The sequence below is a fragment of the Erithacus rubecula genome (genome assembly GCF_903797595.1).
Source record: "Erithacus rubecula genome assembly, chromosome: 31".
Classification (NCBI taxonomy): domain Eukaryota; kingdom Metazoa; phylum Chordata; class Aves; order Passeriformes; family Muscicapidae; genus Erithacus; species Erithacus rubecula.
The window spans coordinates 1,094,329-1,117,317 of NC_136682.1; the positions used below are offsets into that span (position 1 = coordinate 1,094,329).

Consider the following 22,989-nt stretch of genomic DNA (forward strand, 5'->3'; position numbering starts at 1 on the left):
AGCCTTGGAAAAGCTGACATTCCCCCCTTCTCTCTGCCCCTTTCCAAACTCTCTCAAATAAATAAATCTTGGGAAATGAGCTCGGCGTGTCGCAACCGGGGGTTGAGCAAGGAGCAGGAATCGATTCCAGGATGGGGAATTGCTGGAGGGAGGCACCCCTGGGGGGCTGCAGGAGGGAGGGGGGGGTGGTCTCTGCCCCTTGGAAATCTTCTCTGAGCCTTCCAGGAATGGGTTTATCCCTGCTGGTTCCTTCAGAGGGGTCCAAAGGGTGTTTTTGTGGCTGTGGCAGCATCCCTGTGCCCCCCACTCCACCCTCTCCAAAGATTGGGAAGGAAGGGGATTAATTCTGCAGGCCAATGCCAGGGGTTAAAAATAGACATTTTCTAAATTAGCTTCCACCTAAAGTTCAAGAGGAAATCCAGGTTTAGCTGAGGCTACATGAAAGAGCTGAAAATAATAATAATCATCATCATAATAATAATGAAAATGGAATGATGACAATAATAAAAACATAAAAAGTGATTCCTGCAAAGAAGAAGGGGAGGATGGGGGAGAGAAGGAGCAAAGCTGGAAAACAAAAGCCTTTGAGGAGGGTAATGCTTTCCAGCTGCAAAAATACAGAGAGGAGCAAGTGCTTGCATCACCCCCAGCCCTGCTCAGAGCTGGGGCCTGTCTGGAGACCCCCGGGTGGGGCAGGACCTTCTGCTCCCCTGGGAGGGGTGGCTGTGGCAGGATGAGTGTGAGGATGGAATTCTGTGGCTTTTTTTGGCTTGGTTTTTTCCCTTTTGGGTTTCTCTTTGAGTGCTGGGCTGGCTCAGGGAAGAAAAGGGGCACTGCTGATGGGACAGAGATTTTTGGATTCTCAAGGAAAAGAATTTGGGGGTCTGCAGCCCCTGGGAGGGGGTGGCTGTGGCAGGATGAGTGTGAGGATGGAATTCTGTGGCTTGTTTTGGTTTGGTTTTTTTTTCCCTTTTGGGTTTCTCTTTGAGTGCTGGGCTGGCTCAGGGAGGAAAAGGGGCACTGCTGATGGGACAGAGATGGTTTTGGATTCTCAAGGAGGAGAATCTGGGGGTCTGCAGCCCTGGGTGAGCCCCCAGGCTGCTCTGCCAACACTCCCCATCCTCCCCTGCTTGGATCCCTCCCCAGGTCCTGTGACTCTGACTCAGCCAGGCAGGCTCCAGCCAAGACCTGCTTTTTTTGGGGAATTCTTGCACATCCCTTGTGCTGAAGCATTTCTCACCCCAGCAGGGCCCTGCCACCCCCTCCCCACGTCACAGGGGGGGTTTGGGGGAGCAGGGGAGGGCTCTGCTTGTGACAGCAGGACTCCATCTCAGGGGCACAAGGTGGCCCTTGGCACCCCAGTGCACATTTTAAAGTGTTTTTTGCTCATCACACCCCCCTGTTAGTGATGGGTGGGGGGTCCTGGCTGGAGCAGGAGCTCAGTGCCAGCCCCAGCACGTTGGGCAGAGTCTGCTCTGGCCTCAGTTTGGGGTTGATGCTCATTCCTTGGCTCAGGCTGTTTCCACTTGTTTTTTACCAGCTGCCTCTCACTGGGTGGTGGCTGCCCCACCCTTCCAGAGGGGGGGTCACTGTCCCCATCACCTCCCTGCTGTGTCACCATCCCCATCCCCAGGGCCACCAAGGGCTGAGTGAGCTGCTCTGGCTACCCCAGGGATGAGGACTGGGGGTTTGTGCACCCCAAATTCAGTGTGTGCTGATCCCAGCAGTGTGGATGGACTGTGAGGCAGCAGGGTGGGTGGGGACATTGCAAAACCTCCTGGCTTGATTCATGTTTTCCCTGCTGAGTCCTGTGTTGGTTAATAATTCAGTGGTGTCTGGCCTTGCTCCACTGGGGCTGTCTGGGTCTCACTGACCTTGGGGTCCTGGGGATGGGGCAGCTGCTGTGCCCCTGTCTCTGCTGCTCTGGGGCTCTCTGGGTCTCACTGATCACAGGGTGCTCATGTTGAGGCTGCTGTGTCCCATCCCTGCTCCTCCAGAGCTGTCCAGGTCTCAGTGACCTTGGGGTCCTGGGGATGGGGGGCTGCTCTGCTCTATCCCTGTTCCTCCAGAGGTGTTTGAGTCCTGCTGGTCTTGGGGTCCTGGGGTTGCTGTGCCCCATCCCTGTTCCTCCAGAGCTGTTTGAGTCCTGCTGGACTTGGGGTCCTGGGGCTCTGGGGCTGCTCTGCTCTAACCCTGTTCTTCCAAGGCTTGTCCAGGTCCCTCTGACCTCAGCATGTTTGAGCTGTGGGGCTGCTCTGCCCCATCCCTGTTCCACCAGAGATGTTTGAGTCCTGCTGGACTTGGGGTCCTGGGCATGAGGGGCTGCTCTGCTCTATCCCTGTTCTACCAGAGCTCTCCAGGTCTTGCTGGACTTGGGGTCCTGGGGATGGGGCAGCTGCTGTGCCCCTGTCTCTGCTGCTCTGGGGCTCTCTGTGTCTCACTGACCACAGGGTGCTCATGTTGAGGCTGCTGTGCCCCATCCCTGCTCCTCCAGAGCTGTTTGAGTCCTGCTGGTTTTGGGGTGCTGGGGATGGGGGGCTGCTCTGCTCTATCCCTGTTCCTCTAAGGCTTGTCTAGGTCCCTCTGACCTCAGGGTGTTAGGGCTGTGGGGCTGCTGTGCCCCATTCCTACTCCTCCAGAGCTGTTTGAGTCCTGCTGGACTTGGGGTCCTGGGGCTCTGGGGCTGCTGTGCCCCATCCCTGCTCCTCCAGAACTGTCCAGGTCTCACTGACTTTGGGATTTTAGGGATGAGGGGCTGCTGTGCCCCATCCCTGCTCCTCCAGAACTGTCCAGCTCTCACTGACTTTGGAATCTTAGGGATGTGGGGCTGCTGTGCCCCATCCCTGCTCCTTCCTCCAGAGCTCTCTGAGTCCCTCTGACCCCTGGGTCCTTCTGGCTGCTCTGCCCCTGTCCTGTCAGTGCTGTGGTGCTGCAGCACTGTGGGGTCTTGGGGAGGCACTAATCCTAATAAGAGCCCTCCAAAGCACTTGGGATGTCTGGGATCTGCAGCCCCTCAGCCTGGCCTCTGGCCTGGGGGGTGCAGGAGGGGCTGAGCACTGCCCTGGTGTGAGGCAGGAATTCAGCCCGTTGGGTTGATCCGATTTAGCAGCTTTAATTAAATACTCACAAGCTGCCAGGTGCTGCCTCTCACCTGCTCCAGGCCCCAGGGTGTCCCTGGATTAGCTCTGCTCCAGGATCTGCCCCCATTGCCACGTGTCCTGTCTGGGGGCTGCTGTTGGAGCCCCTTCCCCTTCCCTGCTGCCCCCTCCCTTCTCCAGCAGCCACATGGCAGAGCTTTCCCTGCTCTTCTGGTATTCCTGTGGGGGGAATTCCCAGTGTTTGTGTGGAGTGAATTCCCAGTGTTTCTGTGGAATGAATTCCCAGTGTTTGTGCAGGATGAATTCCCAGTGTTTGTGCAGGATGAATTCCCAGTGTTTCTGTGGAGTGAATTCCCAGTGTTTGTGTGGGGATAATTCCCAGTGTTTGTATGGGGTGAATTCCCAGTGTTTGTATGGGGTGAATTCCCAGTGTTTCTGTGGAATGAAATCCCAGTGTTTCTGTGGAGTGAATTCCCAGTGTTTGTGCAGGATGAATTCCCAGTGTTTCTGTGGAGTGAATTCCCAGTGTTTGTGTGGGGTTAATTCCCAGTGTTTGTATGGGGTGAATTCCCAGTGTTTGTATGGGGTGAATTCCCAGTGTTTGTATGGGGTGAATTCCCAGTGTTTCTGTGGAATGAAATCCCAGTGTTTCTGTGGAGTGAATTCCCAGTGTTTGTGCAGGATGAATTCCCAGTGTTTCTGTGGAGTGAATTCCCAGTGTTTCTGTGGAGTGAATTCCCAGTGTTTGTGCAGGATGAATTCCCAGTGTTTCTGCAGGATGTATTCCCAGTGTTTCTGTGGAGTGAATTCACAGTGTTTGTGCAGGATGAATTCCCAGTGTTTCTGTGGAGTGAATTCCCAGTGTTTGTGTGGGGTTAATTCCCAGTGTTTGTATGGGGTGAATTCCCAGTGTTTGTATAGGGTGAATTCCCAGTGTTTCTGTGGAATGAAATCCCAGTGTTTCTATGGAGTGAATTCCCAGTGTTTCTGTGGAATGAATTCCCAGTGTTTCTGCAGGATGAATTCCCAGTGTTTCTGTGGAATGAAATCCCAGTGTTTGTGCAAGATGAATTCCCAGTGTTTCTGCAGGGTGAATTCCCAGTGTTTGTTTGGTGCTGTGGGTGCTGTGGGTGCCCTGTGGGTGCTGTGGGTGCTGTGGGTGCTGTGGGTGCTGTGGGTGCTGTGGATGCCCTGTGGGTGCTGTGGATGCCCTGTGGGTGCCCTGTGGGTGCCCTGTGGGTGCTGTGGATGCTGTGGATGCCCTGTGGGTGCTGTGGGTGCTGTGGATGCCCTGTGGGTGCCCTGTGGGTGCTGTGGATGCTGTGGGTGCTGTGGGTGCCCTGTGGGTGCTGTGGGTGCTGTGGATGCCCTGTGGGTGCTGTGGGTGCCCTGTGGGTGCTGTAGATGCCCTGTGGGTGCCCTGTGGGTGCCCTGTGGGTGCTGTGGATGCTGTGGGTGCTGTGGATGCCCTGTGGGTGCTGTGGGTGCCCTGTGGGTGCTATGGGTGCTGTGGATGCTGTGGGTGCTGTGGGTACCCTGTGGGTGCTGTGGGTACCCTTTGTCTCCACATGGGGTGACCAGGGCAGATCCCTGGGGTGGGTGCAGGTCTCAGTTCATGGCTCCCATGGTCTCATTTCTCAGCTGTGTTTGTGATCCTGGTGGGGGCTCCTGTCCCTCCCTGCCTCACCCCCCTCTGTCCCTCTCCCAGATGTGGAGCAGATGGCCATCGACTGGCTCACGGGCAACTTCTACTTTGTGGATGACATTGATGACAGAATCTTTGTCTGCAACAAGAATGGGGACACCTGTGTCACACTGCTGGACCTGGAGCTGTACAATCCCAAGGGAATTGCACTGGACCCAGCCATGGGGTGAGTCCTGGGAATTCACTACCCTTGGGGACAGTTGTCCCTCTGGGGTGGGGAGGTTTCCTGTAGCTCTGTGACACTTCCCAGCCAGTCCTGCAGGACACATCTGGCCCAGCTGGTGTCACACAGCTTGGTCACAGCTTTGCTGCAGCTTTTGGGAGCTGAGGTGGCTCTGTGCACAAGCACAGGAATGCCAGGGTGCTGAATCATGGGTGCAGCTGCCAGGCCCCACAGTGGGCAGAGCAGAGGAACCACTAAAGAGGAAAATTCACCCCTTCACCAGCTGCTTTCCTGATGGGCACTTCCCTCCTGACTGGGATGGAAAAAGCTGGTGTTATGGAGCAGAAAATTGGGAGTATTTCATATAAACAAATAAATATCACAGAGACACTCAGGGCTGGTGCAGACAAGCTCACAGGTGACTGAGGCTCTGTGGTGGCAGTGCTGATCCCTGTGCTGTGTTGGGAAGCACCAATGCAGGAGCAGGACAGCTCTGGGATGCACAGGTTGTATTTTAACATGCATTGATACCACTGGGGTTGTACATCTGAATCTCCAGGGAGCTCAGTACCAAACTCCATCCATTCCCATGGGGATCCACACATCCCTGGCTCTGAGCTCCTGCTCTGCTCTGCTCTCACAGCAAGGTGTTCTTCACTGACTACGGGCAGATCCCCAAGGTGGAGCGCTGTGACATGGACGGGCAGAACCGCACCAAGCTGGTGGACAGCAAGATTGTCTTCCCTCATGGCATCACCCTGGACCTGGTGAACCGACTGGTGTACTGGGCTGATGCCTACCTGGACTACATTGAGGTGGTGGACTATGAGGGCAAGAACAGGCACACCATCATCCAGGGCATCCTGGTGAGTGGGGTGGTGTTGTAGTTCAGTGCAAGAACAGGCACAGCATTATCCAGGTATCCTGGTGAGTGGGTTTGGGGTGCAGGGTTGGTATTGGAGCTCCAGTGCAAGAACAGGCACAGCACCATCCAGGGTATCCTGGTGAGTGGGTTTGGGTTTCAGGGCTCCAGTGCAGGAACAGGCACAGTATCATCCAGGTGTCCTTGTGGGTGGGTTTGAGGGACAGAGCTGGTACACACCATCATGCAGGGCATCCTGGTGAGTGGGTTTGGAGGACAGGGCTGGTGCACAGCATCATGCAGGGCATCCTGGTGAGTGGGTTTGGGTTTCAGGGCTCCAGTGCAAGAACAGGCACAGCATCATGCAGGGCATCCTGGTGAGTGGGTTTGGGTTTCAGGGCTCCAGTGCAGGAACAGGCACAGCATCATGCAGGACATCCTGGTGAGTGGGTTTGGGGTTTCAGGGCTGGTATTGGAGCTCCAGTGCAGGAACAGGCACAGCATCATGCAGCGCATCCTGGTGAGTGGGTTTGGGGTTTCAGGGCTGGTATTGGAGCTCCAGTGCTGCTGTTCTGCTGTTTGGTGCTCCAACAAAGAACGTGCAGAGCACTCAGCACGACCCTGCTGAGAATTGTTTTGTGCCCATGATGGACAAAACCACACTGACGAACCTTTGGTTGGGATCAGGGATTTTTCACACCTCTTTCCCACCTCCTACATCCCTTGTGGACACCTGGTGCCTTCCAGATCGAGCACCTGTACGGGCTGACAGTGTTTGAGAACTACCTGTACGCCACCAACTCGGACAATGCCAACGCCCAGCAGAAAACCAGCGTGATCCGCGTCAACCGCTTCAACAGCACCGAGTACCAGGTGGTGACACGCGTGGACAAGGGGGGAGCCCTGCACATCTACCACCAGAGGCGCCAGCCCACAGGTGACCAAAATTCCAAGGATTTGGGGGTTGAAATTGCCAGGGTTTTGGGGTTGAAATTGCCAGGATTTTGAGGTTAAAATTCCCAAGATTTTGCGGTTGAAATTGCCAGGATTTTGAGGTTGAAATTCCCAAGATTTTTCAGCTGGAATTCTCAGGATTTGGGGGTTGAAATTCTCATGATTTTGCAGCTTGAATTCCCAGGATTTTGGGGCAAAAACTCCCAGGATTTTGGGGCTGATATTCCCAGGATTTTGGGGCTGATATTCCCAGGATTTTAGGGTTGAAATTCCAGGATTTTGGGGCAGAAATTCTCAGGAATTTGCGGTTGAAATTTCCAAGATTTTGCAGCTGAAATTTCCAGGATTTTGGGGCAGAAATTCCCAGAATTTTGGGGTTGAAATTGCCAGGATTTTGGGGTTAAAATTCCCAAGATTTTGGGGTTGAAATTCCCAATATTTTTCAGTTTAAATTCTCAGGATTTGGGGGTTGAAATTCTCAGGATTTTGGGGTTGAAATTCCCAGGATTTTGAGGTTGAAATTCTCATGATTTTGGGGTTGAAATTCCCAGGATTTTGAGGTTGAAATTCCCAGGATTTTGAGGTTGATATTCCCAAGATTTTTCAGCTGAAATTCTCAGGATTTGGGGGTTGAAATTCTCAGGATTTTGGGGCTGAAATTCCCAGGATTTTGGGGCAGAAATTCTCAAGATTTTGAGGTTGAAATTCCCCGGATTTTGGGGCTGAAATTCCCAGGATTTTGGGGCAGAAATTCTCAAGATTTTGAGGTTGAAATTCCCCGGATTTTGGGGCTGAAATTCCCAGGATTTGGGGGCAGAAATTCTCAGGAATTTGGGGTTGAAATTCCCAAGATTTTGCAGCTGAAATTTCCGGGATTTGTGGGGTTGAAATTCTCAGTATTTTGGGGTTGGAATTCCTTGGATTTTGAGGCTGAAATTCCCAAGATTTTTCAAATTAAATTCTCAGGATTTGGGGGTTGAAATTCTCAGGATTTTTTGAGGTTGAAATTCCCAGGATTTTGAGGTTGAAATTCTCAGGATTTTGGGGTTGAAATTCTCAGGATTTTGGGGCTGAAATTCCCTGGATTTTGAGGTTGAAATTCTCAGGATTTTGGGGTTGAAATTGCCAGGATTTTGAGGTTGAAATTCCCAAGATTTTAAGGTAGAAATTTCCAATATTTTTCAGTTTAAATTCCCAATATTTTTTAGCTGAAATTCTCAGGATTTGGGGGCTGAAATTCTCAGGATTTGGGGGTTGAAATTCCCAGGATTTGGGGGCAGAAATCCAGGAATTTGTGGGCTGAAATTCCCAGGATTTTGGGGCTGATATTCCCAGGATTTGGGGCAGAAATTTCCAGGATTTTGGGGTTGCAATTCCCAAGATTTTTCAGCTGAAATTCTCAGAATTTGGGGGTTGAAATTCCCAGGATTTTGGGGTTGAAATTCCAGGGATTTGTGGGCTGAAATTCCCAGGATTTTGAGGTTGAAATTCCCAGGATTTTGCAGCTGAAATTCTCAAGATTTTGCAGCTGAAATTTTCAGGATTTTGGGGCAGAAATTCCCAGAATTTTGGGGCTAAAATTTCCTTGTTTTTTATGGTTGAAGTTCCTTGGATTTTGGGGTTGAAATTCCAGGGATTTGTGGGGTTGAAATTCCCAAAATTTTGAGGCTCAAATTTCCAGGATTTTGGGGTTGCAATTCCCAAGATTTTTCAGCTGAAATTCTCAGAATTTGGGGGTTGAAATTCCCGGGATTTTGGGGTTGAAATTCCAGGGATTTGTGGGCTGAAATTCCCAGGATTTTGAGGTTGAAATTCCCAGGATTTTGCAGCTGAAATTCTCAAGATTTTGCAGCTGAAATTTTCAGGATTTTGGGGCAGAAATTCCCAGAATTTTGGGGCTAAAATTTCCTTGTTTTTTATGGTTGAAGTTCCTTGGATTTTGGGGTTGAAATTCCAGGGATTTGTGGGGTTGAAATTCCCAAAATTTTGAGGCTGAAATTTCCAGGATTTTGGGGCTGAAATTCTGAAAGTTCTAAGCATGGAATTCCCAATTTGGGAATAACAGCTCCCTGCATCCTCAGCCAGAGGCTCAGGTGGGATTTCAGGAAGAATTTTTCCATGGAAAGGGATTTCTCAGGGAGGAATCCTCATCCCTGGGGGTATCCCAGGAATGACTGGATGCACTCAGTGCTCTGGTTGGGATTGGTCACAGGTTTAACTCAGTGATCTTGGAGGTCTTTTCCAACCTCAGGAGGCTGCTGAACATTTTGGGGTGCCCCCTTTTCCTGCTAGCACTGTGTCTCTTCCTGTGAGAGCTCCCTGCTTGATGGATCATGGACAGCACAGAGATGTGGCAGCAGATGTGACATCTTAAAATATTAATGGTCCCTCTTATTCTCTGTCCCCACTCCCAGCATGTTCACCCCCGTGCTCCCCAGCACTGAGGGATTTCACTGAGGGATTTTAAAAGCTCTGGTGCTGCACCAACCCCTCCCTGCATCCACCCCCAGCACCTTCCTGCAGTTAATCAATTTACTCCTTTAAAATCCTCTTAGTGCCTGTCCCCTGCTTGGCATTTTCCAGAATATAAAATTAATCAGGAGATTTGTGAGTGGAGAAGGAGGAGTGTGATTAAGGGGCTCTCTGGGTGGTGCAGGACTTGTCCTGCAGGTGCAGCAGGATGGGGCAGTGTGGCCATGTGGCTGTGCTGGGACATTCTGGCTTCTCCCCAGGGATCCTTCCCATGGGAAAGTCTTTCCCTGTCTCTGTGCTCAGCCCTTCCCAGGAGGAATGAACCTCCCTAAAGCCCAGGGAGGACCCATGAGGGCATCCCCACATTCCTGTGGTTGCATCTCTGTGTCCCTGTGTCCCCCTGTGTCCATGTCCCCCCATGTCCCTGTTTCCCCTGTGTCCTCCCTTGTGTCCCCCCCATGTCCCTGTCCCCCCCATATCCCCCCTGTGTCCCTGTGCCACCCCAGTGTCCCTGTCCCCCCCATGTCCCTGTTCCCCCCATGTCCCTATATCCCCCATGTCCCTGTCCCCCCTGTGTCCCCACCATATCCCTGTGTCCCCCGTGTCCCTAACCCCCTGTGTCCCAACCATGTCCCTGTCCCTGCCATGTCCCTGTTCCCCCCATGTCCCTATATCCCCCATGTCCCTGTACCCCTGTGTCCCCCATGTCCCCACCATATCCCTGTGCCCCCCGTGTCCCTGTCCCCCTGTGTCCCCACCATGTCGCTGTCCCTGCCATGTCCCTGTTCCCCCCATGTCCCTATGCCCTGCCGTGTCCCTGTCCCCCCGTGTCCCCATCATGTCTCTGTCCCCCCTGTGTCCCCGTGTTCCCCCTGTCCCTGTGTCCCCCCCCGTCCCCCCCTGGCTGCTGCAGCCCCTCTCTCTCTGTTGCAGTTCGCAGCCACGCCTGTGAGCCGGATCAGTTTGGGAAGCCGGGTGGCTGCTGTGTCCCTGTCCCCCATGTCCCCCCCATGTCCCAGTGTCCCCCCCATGTCCCAGTGTCCCCCCCATGTCCCCCTTGGCTGCTGCAGCCCCTCTCTCTCTCTGTTGCAGTTCGCAGCCACGCCTGTGAGCCGGATCAGTTTGGGAAGCCGGGTGGCTGCTGTGTCCCTGTCCCCCATGTCCCCCCCATGTCCCAGTGTCCCCACCATGTCCCAGTGTCCCCCCCATGTCCCCCCTGGCTGCTGCAGCCCCTCTCTCTCTCTGTTGCAGTTCGCAGCCACGCCTGTGAGCCGGATCAGTTTGGGAAGCCGGGTGGCTGCTCTGACATTTGCCTGCTGGGGAACAGCCACAAGAGCCGGACCTGCCGCTGCCGCTCGGGCTTCAGCCTGGGCAGCGATGGCAAATCCTGCAAGAGTGAGTGCTGGGGGAGATGGGGGGGCTGGAGCTCTGTGGGCTCTGTGTTGTCACTGTCACCCCAGTGCCACCCCTGTGGCACTGCCCCAGCCCTGTCCCTCTCTGTCCCCAGAGCCCGAGCACGAGCTGTTCCTGGTGTACGGCAAGGGCCGTCCCGGCATCATCCGTGGCATGGACATGGGTGCCAAGGTGCCAGATGAACACATGATCCCCATTGAGAACCTGATGAACCCTCGAGCTCTGGATTTCCACGCTGAAACCGGCTTCATCTACTTTGCTGACACCACCAGTTACCTCATCGGGCGCCAGAAGATCGATGGCACCGAGAGGGAAACCATCCTGAAGGATGGTGGGTGACCCAGGGGCCACGTGGGGATGGGCATCCATCATCCCCCGTGGCTTAGGGTTAATTCAGAATGTCTGCATTTCAATCAAAATAATTCTAAATTGATATTTCAAACAGTAGTTCTATAAAATAATATTTTCACCGTATGTATAAAAACTATATTTCCCTTTGGTTTCAAGGTATTGTGGTTTCATGCCAATTTCTTATAGATTGTAGCCTTTGGCCACCAAATACCCTTTTTAGCCTTATTACAATTTTTATGTTTTTAAACCTAAATGAAAATGTTTTAATCAATTTTTAAGTTCTTTTTAATTTTACTCCTGATGCAAAATAATTTTCCAATCTTTATTTCTCATCAGTCCTTTTACCCATGAAACATGAGCTCAGTTTTTTTGCTGCTGTTCAGATTGCTGCTTCTGTGGTTAAAAAAAAACTAGACCCTTCCCAGTCTGGGTTCTAAACTTTCTCCTCTCTAATATTTTACCAACACATACTGTCCTGATCAGACAGAATGTATTGGAAAATTAGGAGGAATTTAAAAATGTGTTTATCTCTTAATTCCCTCCAATTGTTTGCAATAGTTATATTAATATATTAATATAAAATAGTTATATATTTTTAAGCTGTATTTTTTACAGCTGTTTAAGCTGTAGCCCAAGCCATAGGAAACGCTTCTGCTCACTGAGTTATGATAGTATAAATAATATAAATAGTTATAAATCAACTAGCACCGTTTGGTGCTGTTGATTCCACTTTTTACCTCCTACCTGGTGACAAACCCACTTTGCTTTTCCCTTAAAGGCATCCACAACGTGGAAGGGATTGCTGTGGACTGGATGGGCAATAACCTGTACTGGACAGATGATGGCCCCAAAAAAACCATCAGTGTGGCACGGCTGGAAAAAGCTGCCCAGACCCGAAAAACGCTGATCGAGGGGAAGATGACCCATCCCCGTGCCATCGTGGTGGATCCCCTGAATGGGTGAGGCTCCCTGGGTGGGCTCCTGGGACCACCAGGGATGTGCCTGGGGCTTGTGGTGGCCACAGACTCAGCTCAGCATCCGTGGCAGGTGGATGTACTGGACGGATTGGGAGGAGGATCCCAAGGACAGCAAGAGGGGTAAGATTGAGAGGGCGTGGATGGACGGGTCCAACCGTAACGTCTTCATCACCTCCAAGACTGTGCTGTGGCCCAATGGGCTGAGCCTGGACATCCCAGCCAAGATCCTCTACTGGGTGGATGCTTTCTATGACCGTATTGAGATGGTTTATCTCAATGGTACTGAGAGGAAGGTGAGTGGGGGTCACCCACAGTGCTGGGGCAGCTGAGCTCTGGATTCTTCTGTCCCCTTCCTGTCTCTGTCCCTGTCCTCATCTGTCGGATTTTGCCCATTTTTTACCCTGCTCTGTCCCTGCCCTATCCCTGTCCCTGTCCTTACGTCTGTCCCTGTCTCTGTCCCTATCCCTATCCCTCTTGCTCTTCCTTTCCCTGTCCCTGTCCCTATCTCTGTCACTGTCTCTATCCCAATCCCTGTCCTGTCCCTGTCCCTGTTCCTATCTCCATCACTGTCCCTATCCCCATCCCTGTCCCTGTCCCTGTCCCTGTCCCTGCTCTGTCCCTGTCCTTATCCCTGTCCCTATCCCTATCCCTCTCCTACTTCCTATCCCTGTCCCTGTTCTGTCCCTGTCCCTATCCCTGTCCCTGCTCTGTCCCTGTCCTGTCCTTGTCCCTGTCCCTGTCCCTGCCCTCTCCCTATTCCTGTCCTGTTCTTCTCCCTGTCCTGTCCTTGCCCCTGTCCCTGTCCCTGTCCCTGTCCCTGTCCCTGTCCCTGTCCCTATCCCTATCCCTATCCCTGTCCTGTCCCACTCCCTATCCTTGTCCTGTCCCTGTCCCTATCTCTGTCACTGTCCCTATCCCCATCCCTGTCCCTGTCTCTGCTCTGTCCCTGTCCCTGTCCCTATCCCAATCCCTGTCCCTGCCCCTGCCCTATCCCTGTCTGTCCTTATCCCTGTTCCTAACCCTATCCCTCTCTCTCCCTCTTCTTATCCCTATCCCTGTCCTGTCCCTGTCCCTATTCCTGTCCTGTCCTTGTCCCTATCCCTGTCCCTGTCATACCTCTGTCCCTGTCCCTGCCCATCCCCAACACCCATCCCACCTAACCCATCCTCTCCCTCCCCTCCCCCAGATCGTGTACGAGGGCCCGGAGCTGAACCACGCCTTCGGGCTGTGCCACTACAGCAACTTTCTCTTCTGGACCGAGTACCGGAGCGGCAGCATCTACCGGCTGGACCAGCCCTCCAAGGGCGTCACCCTGCTGCGCAACGAGCGCCCGCCCATCTTTGAGATCCGCATGTACGACGCGCAGCAGCAGCAAGGTGAGGGGCTCGGGGGATGGGGAGGGGTCTGAGCTGCCCCAGTATGGCTCTGTACTACTTTGTAACTTATTAGAGTTTTAGTGTAGCACGTGTATAAACTTCTCGTGCGAGTTGTTTTGTTGTGTTTGAACAGTGTAAGGAATGTTTTTATTATGGCTCTGTTGTGTCTAAGTGCTGTCTGCAGTTGTAGTTTTAAAAGCTCTGCTAAAAACATTAGTATGTTTTTCAACCTTCACTAGGACTCAGACTTTAGTATCTAAACTTTTCACTTACTAAAAGAATTAGAGCTCATACTAAAACTTACTAACTTCATTACTTACCCTAAAACTTAAACATACACCTCTACCTTATGTGTACTTATATATACTTAATATACTTCAGTCTATCTATAGGCTTTAATTCAATCCCTGCACTCTAATTTCTCTCTTAAAAAATTCAAAAACTTCTAACTCACTAACTCCAGCACTGCCCTTATAGCCTTGCCTCTTTTTCCCACCTTAATTCCATTAGTCTTTGTGTCCCTGTGGCCTCACCTGGGGTCTCCAGCTGTTGAGGGATTGCAGGGTTGGGGGCTGCCAGCACCCCCGTGGGTCTGCAAGGTCTCTGGGTACTGAGCTGCCATCTCCTCACCCCTTTTTCTCCACAGTGGGCTCCAACAAATGTCGTGTGAACAACGGGGGCTGCAGCAGCCTGTGCCTGGCCACCCCCCGGGGCCGGCAGTGCGCCTGCGCCGAGGACCAGATCCTGGGGGCAGACTCTGTCACCTGCCAGGGTGAGCCTGCCTGTCACCCTCCTGGGGAATCTTTCCTCACCTGACTGTAGCTGCCTGGGCTAGGATGGTTTTAGTGGGGTTTGGATAACTCCAGGTGCCCCCAAGGCAGAATTCAGCCTCTCAGCTAGTCAGGAGATCCTGGGAGTTGAAAAGTGGCTTTATTTCTTCTAAAGGTTCTACCAGCAAAATCCAGATGCATAGCATAGCAAGGGGTTTTTATAGGTTGTAGGGGGATTGAGATTCTAAAATTATAAGTTGAACTGTCTAATTACTTTGAGATTCTAGGTGAGAAAAGACCAATCATCTAGTAAAGTTATAGACCAACAGAAATCCTAAATATTAACGGGTTTTGGTAGGGAGTGGGGGCATCTCATGAAAATTTTCATTCTCTCAGTGTATGAAATCCCAAATGGCCTTTTCAGGCGACACTTATACCATCCACACTTAACCACTTGATTCAAACCCTACCTGTGCTTTCCCCCTGGGCAGCCAACCCCTCCTACATCCCCCCACCTCAGTGCCAGCCCGGCGAGTTCGCCTGCAAGAACAACCGCTGCATCCAGGAGCGCTGGAAATGCGACGGTGACAACGACTGCCTGGACAACAGCGACGAGGCCCCCGAGCTCTGCCGTCAGTGCCCCCCCTCCTGAGGGCTGGGGGTGGCCTGGGCATCCCCCCAAATGTGGGGGCAGTGGTTGGGGGGCAGGGTTGGGTAGCCAGGAATCCTCTGTTCCCTCTCTGACTCTAGGAGTTACAGGAGGAAAATGGGAAAATGTTGAGATCCCAAGTTTGAGGCTCCAGCCCTTTTCTGTCCCAGTTTTTCTCTTAGTTGGGCATAGAGGAAGGATGGGGTGGGATGGAGTGGAGTGGGATGGGATGAGGGGCAGGGTTGGGTAGCCAGAACCCCTCTGTCCCCTCCCCAGCTCTAGGAGGGATAGGAGAAAAATGTTGATTGAGTTTCTGATCCCAAGTTTGAGGCTCCAGCCCTTTTCTGTCCCAGTTTTTCTCTTAGTTGGACACAGAGGAGGGATGGGATGGGATGGGATGGGATGGGATGGGATGGGATGGGATGGGATGGGATGGGATGGGATGGGATGGGATGGGATGGGATTGATGGGATCGATGGGATGGGATGGGATGGGATGGGATGGGATGGGATGGGATGGGATGGGATGGGATGAGGGGCAGGTCCTGAGTGTGTTTCTCCCCCACAGACCAGCACACCTGCCCTTCAGACCGCTTCAAGTGCAAGAACAACCGCTGCATCCCCAACCGCTGGCTCTGCGATGGGGACAACGACTGTGGCAACAACGAGGACGAGTCCAACTCCACCTGCTTAGGTGAGAACCCTGCCTTGTCCTCAGGGAGTCACAGCAGAGCCACTACCTGAGATTTTGGGTCTCACACGTGCCTGCAGCTTGGCTGAGCCCAGGGGGTTGTTCCCCACCTTCCCCTGGGCAAACAAGGTGCTGTGGTCACTAACTGTCTGTCTGTCCCTCCTGGCCAGCCCGGACCTGCTCCCCAAACCAGTTCTCCTGTGCCAGTGGCCGCTGCATCCCCATCTCCTGGACGTGTGACCTGGATGATGACTGTGGGGACCGCTCTGATGAGTCTGCCTCGTGTGGTGAGCTGGCACTGGGAGCACTGGAAGCACTGGGGGCTGTGAGGGTTGGGATGCACACAAGGTGTCCCCCATGCTGACAATGCCTCTGCCTCCTCCTCAGCCTACCCAACCTGCTTCCCCCTGACACAGTTCACCTGCAACAACGGGCGCTGCATCAACATCAACTGGCGCTGTGACAACGGTGAGGACCCGGCCCCGTGTGCCCCGGGGGGATGGCGAGACCCGAGCCTGGCAGGGACCCCATTTTGGCAATTTGGGCCAGTTCTCATCATGTGCTGATGAGAACCCCAAAGGGGCTCAAAGCTGAGCCCATCCTGCAGCCCCCAGCCCCATGTTTCCCTGAGAGCTGCAGGAATAACCTGGCAGGGATTGTTCCAGACCTTGGCGTCCTTTACAAGATTTTCAGAACCGAGTGTGGCATGGCCAGAGCTGCTGGTGGGGCTGAGCCAGGTCCTGCAGCCCCAGGGAAGGCAGGAGATCTCTCCCAGCTAGTCCCATCAGCCCTTGGATCTTTCCAGGGCCTGGGACAGAGGGTTTGCCCCAAGGTTACTTTCCTTTCCCACAAGTTTATTTCAGTCTTGGAGCTGCTCTGCCTTGTTAGGAATAATTAGTGTCTTCAGAGCAGGCGAGACACTGGTGTCTGGCTGTGGCTGCAGGACTCTCCCTGGAATCTTCCAAGGGATGGAATCCCCCAGTGTGGCAGCCAGGCTGTGGCTTGGTGTGGAGCCTCACCAGGTGCCAGGGCAGGAGCTGAGTCCCACCCTGGCTGCCCCCCACTCCCCCAGCACCCTCCCCTGCTTCTGGTCTCGCCTCCCAGGCTGCCTGTGTGTCTGTCCCTGTGTCCCTGTGTCCCTGTCCTGGTGTCTCAGTGCCACCCCCTGTGCGTGTGCCGTGTTTGTCACCGTGCTGTGTTGTGTTTGTCACCGTGCCCACGCTCCTGTCTGGTGGTTCTGTGTTTCAGAAAAAGATTGTGGGGATGGCTCTGACGAAAAGAACTGTCCAAAGCCTACCGGTTAGTGCATAGATCAACATGCACCAGAGCCCCACCTGGCCCCAGCCCCCAGCCCTGCCCCTCCAGGGGGCTGTGAGCCCCAGGGGCTGCTGCTCTGGGCACTGGCAATGCCCCCACCCTCTCTGGCAATGCCCCCTGTGCCTCTGGCAATGCCCTCCAGCTCTCCAGCAATGCCCCCTGTACCTCTGTCAATGCCCCTGATGTCCCCCAGCTCTCCAGCAATGCCCCTGTGCCTCTGGCAATACCCCCTGTGCCTCTGGCAATGCCCCCCAGCTCTCCAGCAATGCCCCCTGTGCCTCTGGTAATGCCCCTGCTGCCCTCCTCCTCTCCAGCAATGCCCCCTGTGCCTCTGGCAATGCCCCCCATCTCTCCAGCAATGTCCCCCATGCTCCCCAGCAGCAGGAGGGATGTGCCAGGTGCCAGGGAGTCACTGTTCCTGCCAGCTCACTGAGCAGAGCCACTTGGGAAGCTCCTCTTGGTGGGAGCCTGGAGAGGTCAAGGGTTGCAGGTGCAGGAGTTGAGCTGCTGGAGAGGCCATGTGGCAGCTGGCAGTGCCACTGTCCCCATCAGTGCCATCATTCCCATCATTGCCACTGTCCCCATAATGCCACTGTCCTCATAATTCCACTGTCCCCATCAGTGCCATCATCCTTGTCCCCATCCTGAGGCACCAGGAAATGAATCCCCTTGACCAGTCTCGGGTGGGGCATCCACAGTGGAGCCCTGTGCTGCTCCCAGCCCCCTCCATGCCAGGCAGAGGGACTGCATTGCCAGTGTCCAGACCAAACCTCCCCACAGCAGGTGTGGGGTTTTCCTCCAGGCAATCTGACCCCCATAATTGGCTGCCTCAGCCCCCCTCCCCATGGGTGCACCCCCAAAGGAGCACCTGTCCCCCCAGAGTGGAGCCCCCTGTGGTGCTGGGCACCCAGGGCCCCCCAGGTTCATGGCTGATCTATGCAGTTTCTGTGTTTCATTTTCTCTGTGTGCTGCTGGTGCTGTGGGGTGGGGGGTTCTCCAGCCCGTGGTGGAGAGGGGCTGCTGCCACCCCACATCCCACAGGCGTGGCCTGTTGTCCCCTGCTGTCCTCCCTCCTGCCAGCCCCCTGCTTTCTGTGCACCTGCTAACCCCTGCCTGCCCCCCTTCCCTCTTCAGACAACGACTGTGGGGACAACAGTGACGAGGCAGGCTGCAGCCACTCGTGCTCCAGCAACCAGTTCAAGTGCAACAGCGGCCGCTGCATCCCCGTGCACTGGACCTGCGACGGGGACAACGACTGCGGCGACTACAGCGACGAGACCCACGCCAACTGCACCAACCAGGGTGAGCCAGCATTGCCCCAACAGCCCAACCCTGTCTGGCAGGGCTTCTAGGGAGGGAATTCTGCAGCCCTCTCTACCCAAACTCAGATCCCTCTGGTGGTTCCAGCTGTTTCCTTGCTGGTTGAGTGCTGATCCCTGCCCACGCCAACTGCACCAACCAGGGTGAGCCAGCATTGCCCCAACAGCCAAATCCTGCCCTGGGTAGAGCCACCCTGCTTCTAGGCACCCTTCTCTGCCCAAACTCAGTGCCCAGATGCCCCTGGGTGATTCCAGCTGTTTCCCTGCTGGCTGAGTGCCTGGTCCCTGCCCATGTCAACTGCACCAACCAGGGTGAGCCAGCACCCAGGAGGGATCCCAGCACTGCCCCAACAGCCAAATCCTGCCCTGGGCAGAGCCACCCTGCTTCTAGGCAGGCAATTCTGCAGCCTTCTCTGCCCACACTCAGATGGTTTTAGGTGGCTCCAGCTGTTTCCTTGCTGGCTGAGTGCCTGGTCCCTACCCATGCCAGCTGCACCAACCAGGGTGAGCCAGCACCCCAACATTGCCCAGACAGCCAAATCCTGCCCTGGGCAGAGCTTCTAGGCAGGGAAATCTGTGCCCCCCTCTGCCCACACTCAGATCCCTCTGGTGGTTCCAGCTGTTTCCCTGCTGGTTGAGTGCGTGATCCCTGCCCATGCCAACTGCACCAACCAGGGTGAGCCAGCATTGCCCCAACAGCCAAATCCTGCCCTGGGCAGAGCCAGCCTGCTTCTAGGCAGGGAATTCTGCAGCCCTCTCTGCCCAAAGTCAGTGCCCAGATGCCCCTGGGTGGCTCCAGCTGTTTCCTTGCTGGTTGAGTGCCTGGTCCCTGCCCATGCCAACTGCACCAACCAGGGTGAGCCAGCAGCCCAACATTGCCCAGAAAGCCAAACTGTGCCTTGGGCAGAGCTTCTAGGCAGGGAAATCTGCAGCCTTCTCTGCTCACACTCAGTGCCCAGATGCCTTTGGGTGGCTCCAGCTGTTTCCTTGCTGGCTGAGTGCCTGGTCCCTGCCCATGCCAACTGCACCAACCAGGGTGAGCCAGCACCCCAGCATTGCCCCAACAGTCAAACCCTGCTCTGGGCAGAGCCACCTTGCTTCTAGGGAGGGAATTCTGCACCCCTCTTTACCCAAACTCAGATCCCTCTGGTGGCTCCAGCTGTTTCTCTGCTGGCTGAGTGCCTGGTCCCTGCCCATGCCAACTGCACCAACCAGGGTGAGCCAGCACCCAGGAGGGACCCCAGCACTGCCCAAACAGCCAAACCCTGTCCTGGCAGAGCTTCTAGGCAGGGAAATCTGCACCCCTTTCTGCCCAAACTCAGATGCTTTTGGGTGGTTCCAGCTGTTTCCCTGCTGGCTGAGTGCCTGGTCCCTGCCCATGCCAACTGCACCAACCAGGGTGAGCCAGCACACAGGAGAGACCCCAACATTGCCCAAACAGCCAAACCCTGTCTGGCAGAGCTTCTAGGCAACGAATTCTGCAGCCCTCTCTGCCCACACTCAGATAATTTGGGTGCTTCCAGCTATTTCCCTGCTGGCTGAGTGCCTGGTCCCTGCCCATCCTGCAGCCCCCAGCTCCGTGGGGTGCAGGCAGTGAGCAGTGCCCTCCCCACAGCCACACGCCCCCCTGGGGGCTGCCACACGGACGAGTTCCAGTGCAGGCTGGACGGGCTGTGCATCCCCATGCGCTGGCGCTGCGACGGCGACACCGACTGCATGGACTCCAGCGACGAGAAGAACTGCGAGGGCGTCACCCACGTCTGTGACCCCAACGTCAAGTTTGGCTGCAAGGACTCGGGTGAGAGTGAGGGCAGAGGGTCCCACCTGGGGGTTCTGGGTTGTTCTTGGTGCCAGGATCCATCCTGAGGGTGCTGGGCTGTCCTCGGTGCCAGATCCCACCTGGGGGTGCTGGGCTGTTCTTGGTGCCAGGATCCATCCTGAGGGTGCTGGGCTGTCCCAGGATCCCACCTGAGAGTGCTGGGCTGCCCCAGGATCCCACCTGAGGGTGCTGGGCTGTTCTTGGTGCCAGGATCCATCCTGGAGGTGCTGGGCTGTCCCAGGTTCCCACCTGGGAGTGCTGGGCTGTCCTTGGTGCCAGGATCCCACCTGGGGGTGCTGGGCTGTTCTTGGTGCCAGGATCCATCCTGGAGGTGCTGAGCTGCCCCAGGATCCAACCCGGGGGGTGCTGGGCTGTCCTCAGTGCCAGGATCCATCCTGGTGGTTCTGGGCTGTCTCAGGATCCCACCCGGGGGTGCTGGGCTGTCCTCAGTGCCAGATCCCACCTGGAGGTGCTGGGTTGTCTCAGGATCCCACCTGGGGGTGCTTGGCTGTCCTTGATGGCAGGATCCATCCTGGGGGTGCTGGGCTGTCCTCGATGGCAGGATAATAGGGAAACTCAAGCAGCCAGCCTGTGTACCATGATCCTGATGGATGGTGTCATCCTCAGATCCCTTCTGTGAGGAAGGGACTGGGACACACTTTGTTAGGCTGGGGACAAGGGTGGAGGGACACCAGTTCTGGGACTGACCCTCCAATCCCCCAGTGCCCCCATGTGCTTCCCCCAGCCCTTCCCTGACCTGTCCCATCTGGACCAGCTGTGATCCAACTTTTGGGGAGCCCAGAGCTACTCAAACACCCCCATAACATCTGGAAATACCCTGGAGTAATAACATCCCTTTTGGTTGTGCCCTGCCCCTCCCCACCAGCCCGCTGCATCAGCAAGGCCTGGGTCTGTGACGGGGACAGCGACTGCGAGGACAACTCTGACGAGGAGAACTGCGAGTCCCTGGTGTGCAAACCCCCCTCCCACACCTGTGCCAACAACAGCTCCATCTGCCTGCCCCCCGAGAAACTCTGCGACGGCTCCGACGACTGCGGCGACGGCTCCGACGAGGGAGAGCTGTGCGGTGAGCAGGGGACACGGGGACATGGGGACATGGGGACATGGAGACATTGGGGTTATTGGGGATACTGGGGACATTGGGGATAGTGGGGAGATGGGGACATGGGGATAGTGGGGACATGGGGACATGGGGATAGTGGGGACAGTGGGGATACTGGGGACATGGGGATAATGGGGATATTTGGGATGTTGGGGATACTGGAACAGTGGGGACACTGGGAACATGGGGACATTGGGGATAGTGGGGACATTGGGGACACTGGGGACATGGGGACACTGGGGACACTGGGGACATGGGGACACTGGGGACATGGGGACATGGGGGTACTAGGGACATGGGGACACTGGGGATTGTGGGGACACTGGGGACACGGGGACACTGGGGTTAGTGGGGACATTGGGGATACTGGGGACACTGGGGACATTGGGGATAGTGGGGACATGGGGATACTGGGGATATTGGGGACATGGGGACACTGGGGACATGGGGATAATGGGGACACTGGGGATATTGGGGATATGGGGACACTGGGTACATTGGGGACACTGGGGATACTGGGGACACTGGAGACATGGGGGCACTGGGGATAGTGGGGATACTGGGGACTTGGGGACACTGGGGACATGGGGGCACTGGGGATACTGGGGACACTGGGGACAGTGGGGACATTGGGGATAGTGGGGATACTGGGGACATTGGGGACACTAGGGACACTTGGGACACTGGGGACACAGGCAGACCACCCAGGGACAGGGAGGTGACGAGCACATCCTGTCCCCACAGACCAGTGCTCCCTCAACAACGGCGGCTGCAGCCACAACTGCACGGTGGCTCCTGGCGAGGGCATCGTGTGCTCCTGTCCCCTGGGCATGGAGCTGAGTGCTGACAACAAGACCTGCCAGATCCAGAGCTACTGTGCCAAGCACCTCAAGTGCAGCCAGAAGTGCGAGCAGGACAAGTACAATGTCAAGTGCTCCTGCTACGAGGGCTGGATGCTGGAGCCCGACGGAGAGAGCTGCCGCAGTTTGGGTGTGTTTTGGGGGGCACCAAGGGTTGGTACAGCCCCTCAGCTGCTTTATGGGGGGCGTTGTGCTGAGTGCTGACAGTGTCCCCTGCCTTTTCCCTGTCCCCAGACCCCTTCAAGCCGTTCATCATCTTCTCCAACCGCCACGAGATCCGGCGCATCGACCTGCACCGGGGCGATTACAGCGTGCTGGTGCCGGGGCTGCGCAACACCATCGCCCTGGACTTCCACCTCAACCAGAGCTCCCTGTACTGGACTGACGTGGTGGAGGACAAGATCTACAGGGGGAAACTGCTGGAGAACGGGGGTGCGCAGCCTGGGGGTGTGGGGAAAGCAGGGGTGCAGGTCTGGGGGTCAGTGATTCTGTGGGACCCCCATGGGGATGCAGCAGCTGTAGCCCACAGCTCTGATAGTGATTCTGTTCTGCTCTCATTATGCAGTAGTTAATTAGCATTCCCAGCACTTCCCTGCTGGTAATTGCAGCCCAGCAGCTGGGCACAGAGAGGACACTCTCCCTATCAATGCTGCTCCCACACTGGGGAGGCTGAGCCCTTTGGGGCCTGGGTCATGGATGAGGGTTGAGCTCTTTGGGGTCTGGACTATTGATAGGAGGTGCTGAGCTCTTTGGGGTCTGGACTGTGGATATGGGGTGCTGAGCTCTTTGGTATCTGGACTGTGGGTAGGGGGTGCTGAGCCCTTTGGGATTTGGACTATGGATAAGGAGTGCTGAGTTCTTTGGGGTTTAGACTATGGATAGAGCTTGCTGAGCCCTTTGGGGTCTGACAGTGGATAGGGGGTGCTGAGCCCTTTGGGGTTTGGACCATGGATAGGGAGTGCTGAGCTGTTTGGGGTTTGGACCATGGACAGGGATGGTTCAGGCCCTGTTTGGGGATGACATGCCCCCCACAATCAACCCCAGCTGAGCTGAGTGTGGCTGTTGAGGATA

At 55.2% G+C, this 22,989-nt stretch overlaps 1 protein-coding gene across 1 annotated transcript in view; it reads left to right on the plus strand.

The window, feature by feature from the left end:
• LRP1 (LDL receptor related protein 1) overlaps nt 1-22,989 on the plus strand; it is a 101,631-nt gene that overhangs the window by 34,367 nt on the left and 44,275 nt on the right. The window contains 18 exon segments of the mRNA XM_079329222.1: nt 4,807-4,969; nt 5,610-5,832; nt 6,576-6,765; nt 10,506-10,649; nt 10,762-10,998; nt 11,797-11,977; nt 12,066-12,288; nt 13,182-13,371; nt 14,018-14,143; nt 14,633-14,773; nt 15,358-15,483; nt 15,651-15,767; nt 15,868-15,948; nt 17,932-18,099; nt 19,732-19,914; nt 20,822-21,022; nt 21,803-22,048; nt 22,153-22,350. Coding sequence (XP_079185348.1) covers nt 4,807-4,969; nt 5,610-5,832; nt 6,576-6,765; nt 10,506-10,649; nt 10,762-10,998; nt 11,797-11,977; nt 12,066-12,288; nt 13,182-13,371; nt 14,018-14,143; nt 14,633-14,773; nt 15,358-15,483; nt 15,651-15,767; nt 15,868-15,948; nt 17,932-18,099; nt 19,732-19,914; nt 20,822-21,022; nt 21,803-22,048; nt 22,153-22,350 — 3,138 coding nt within the window.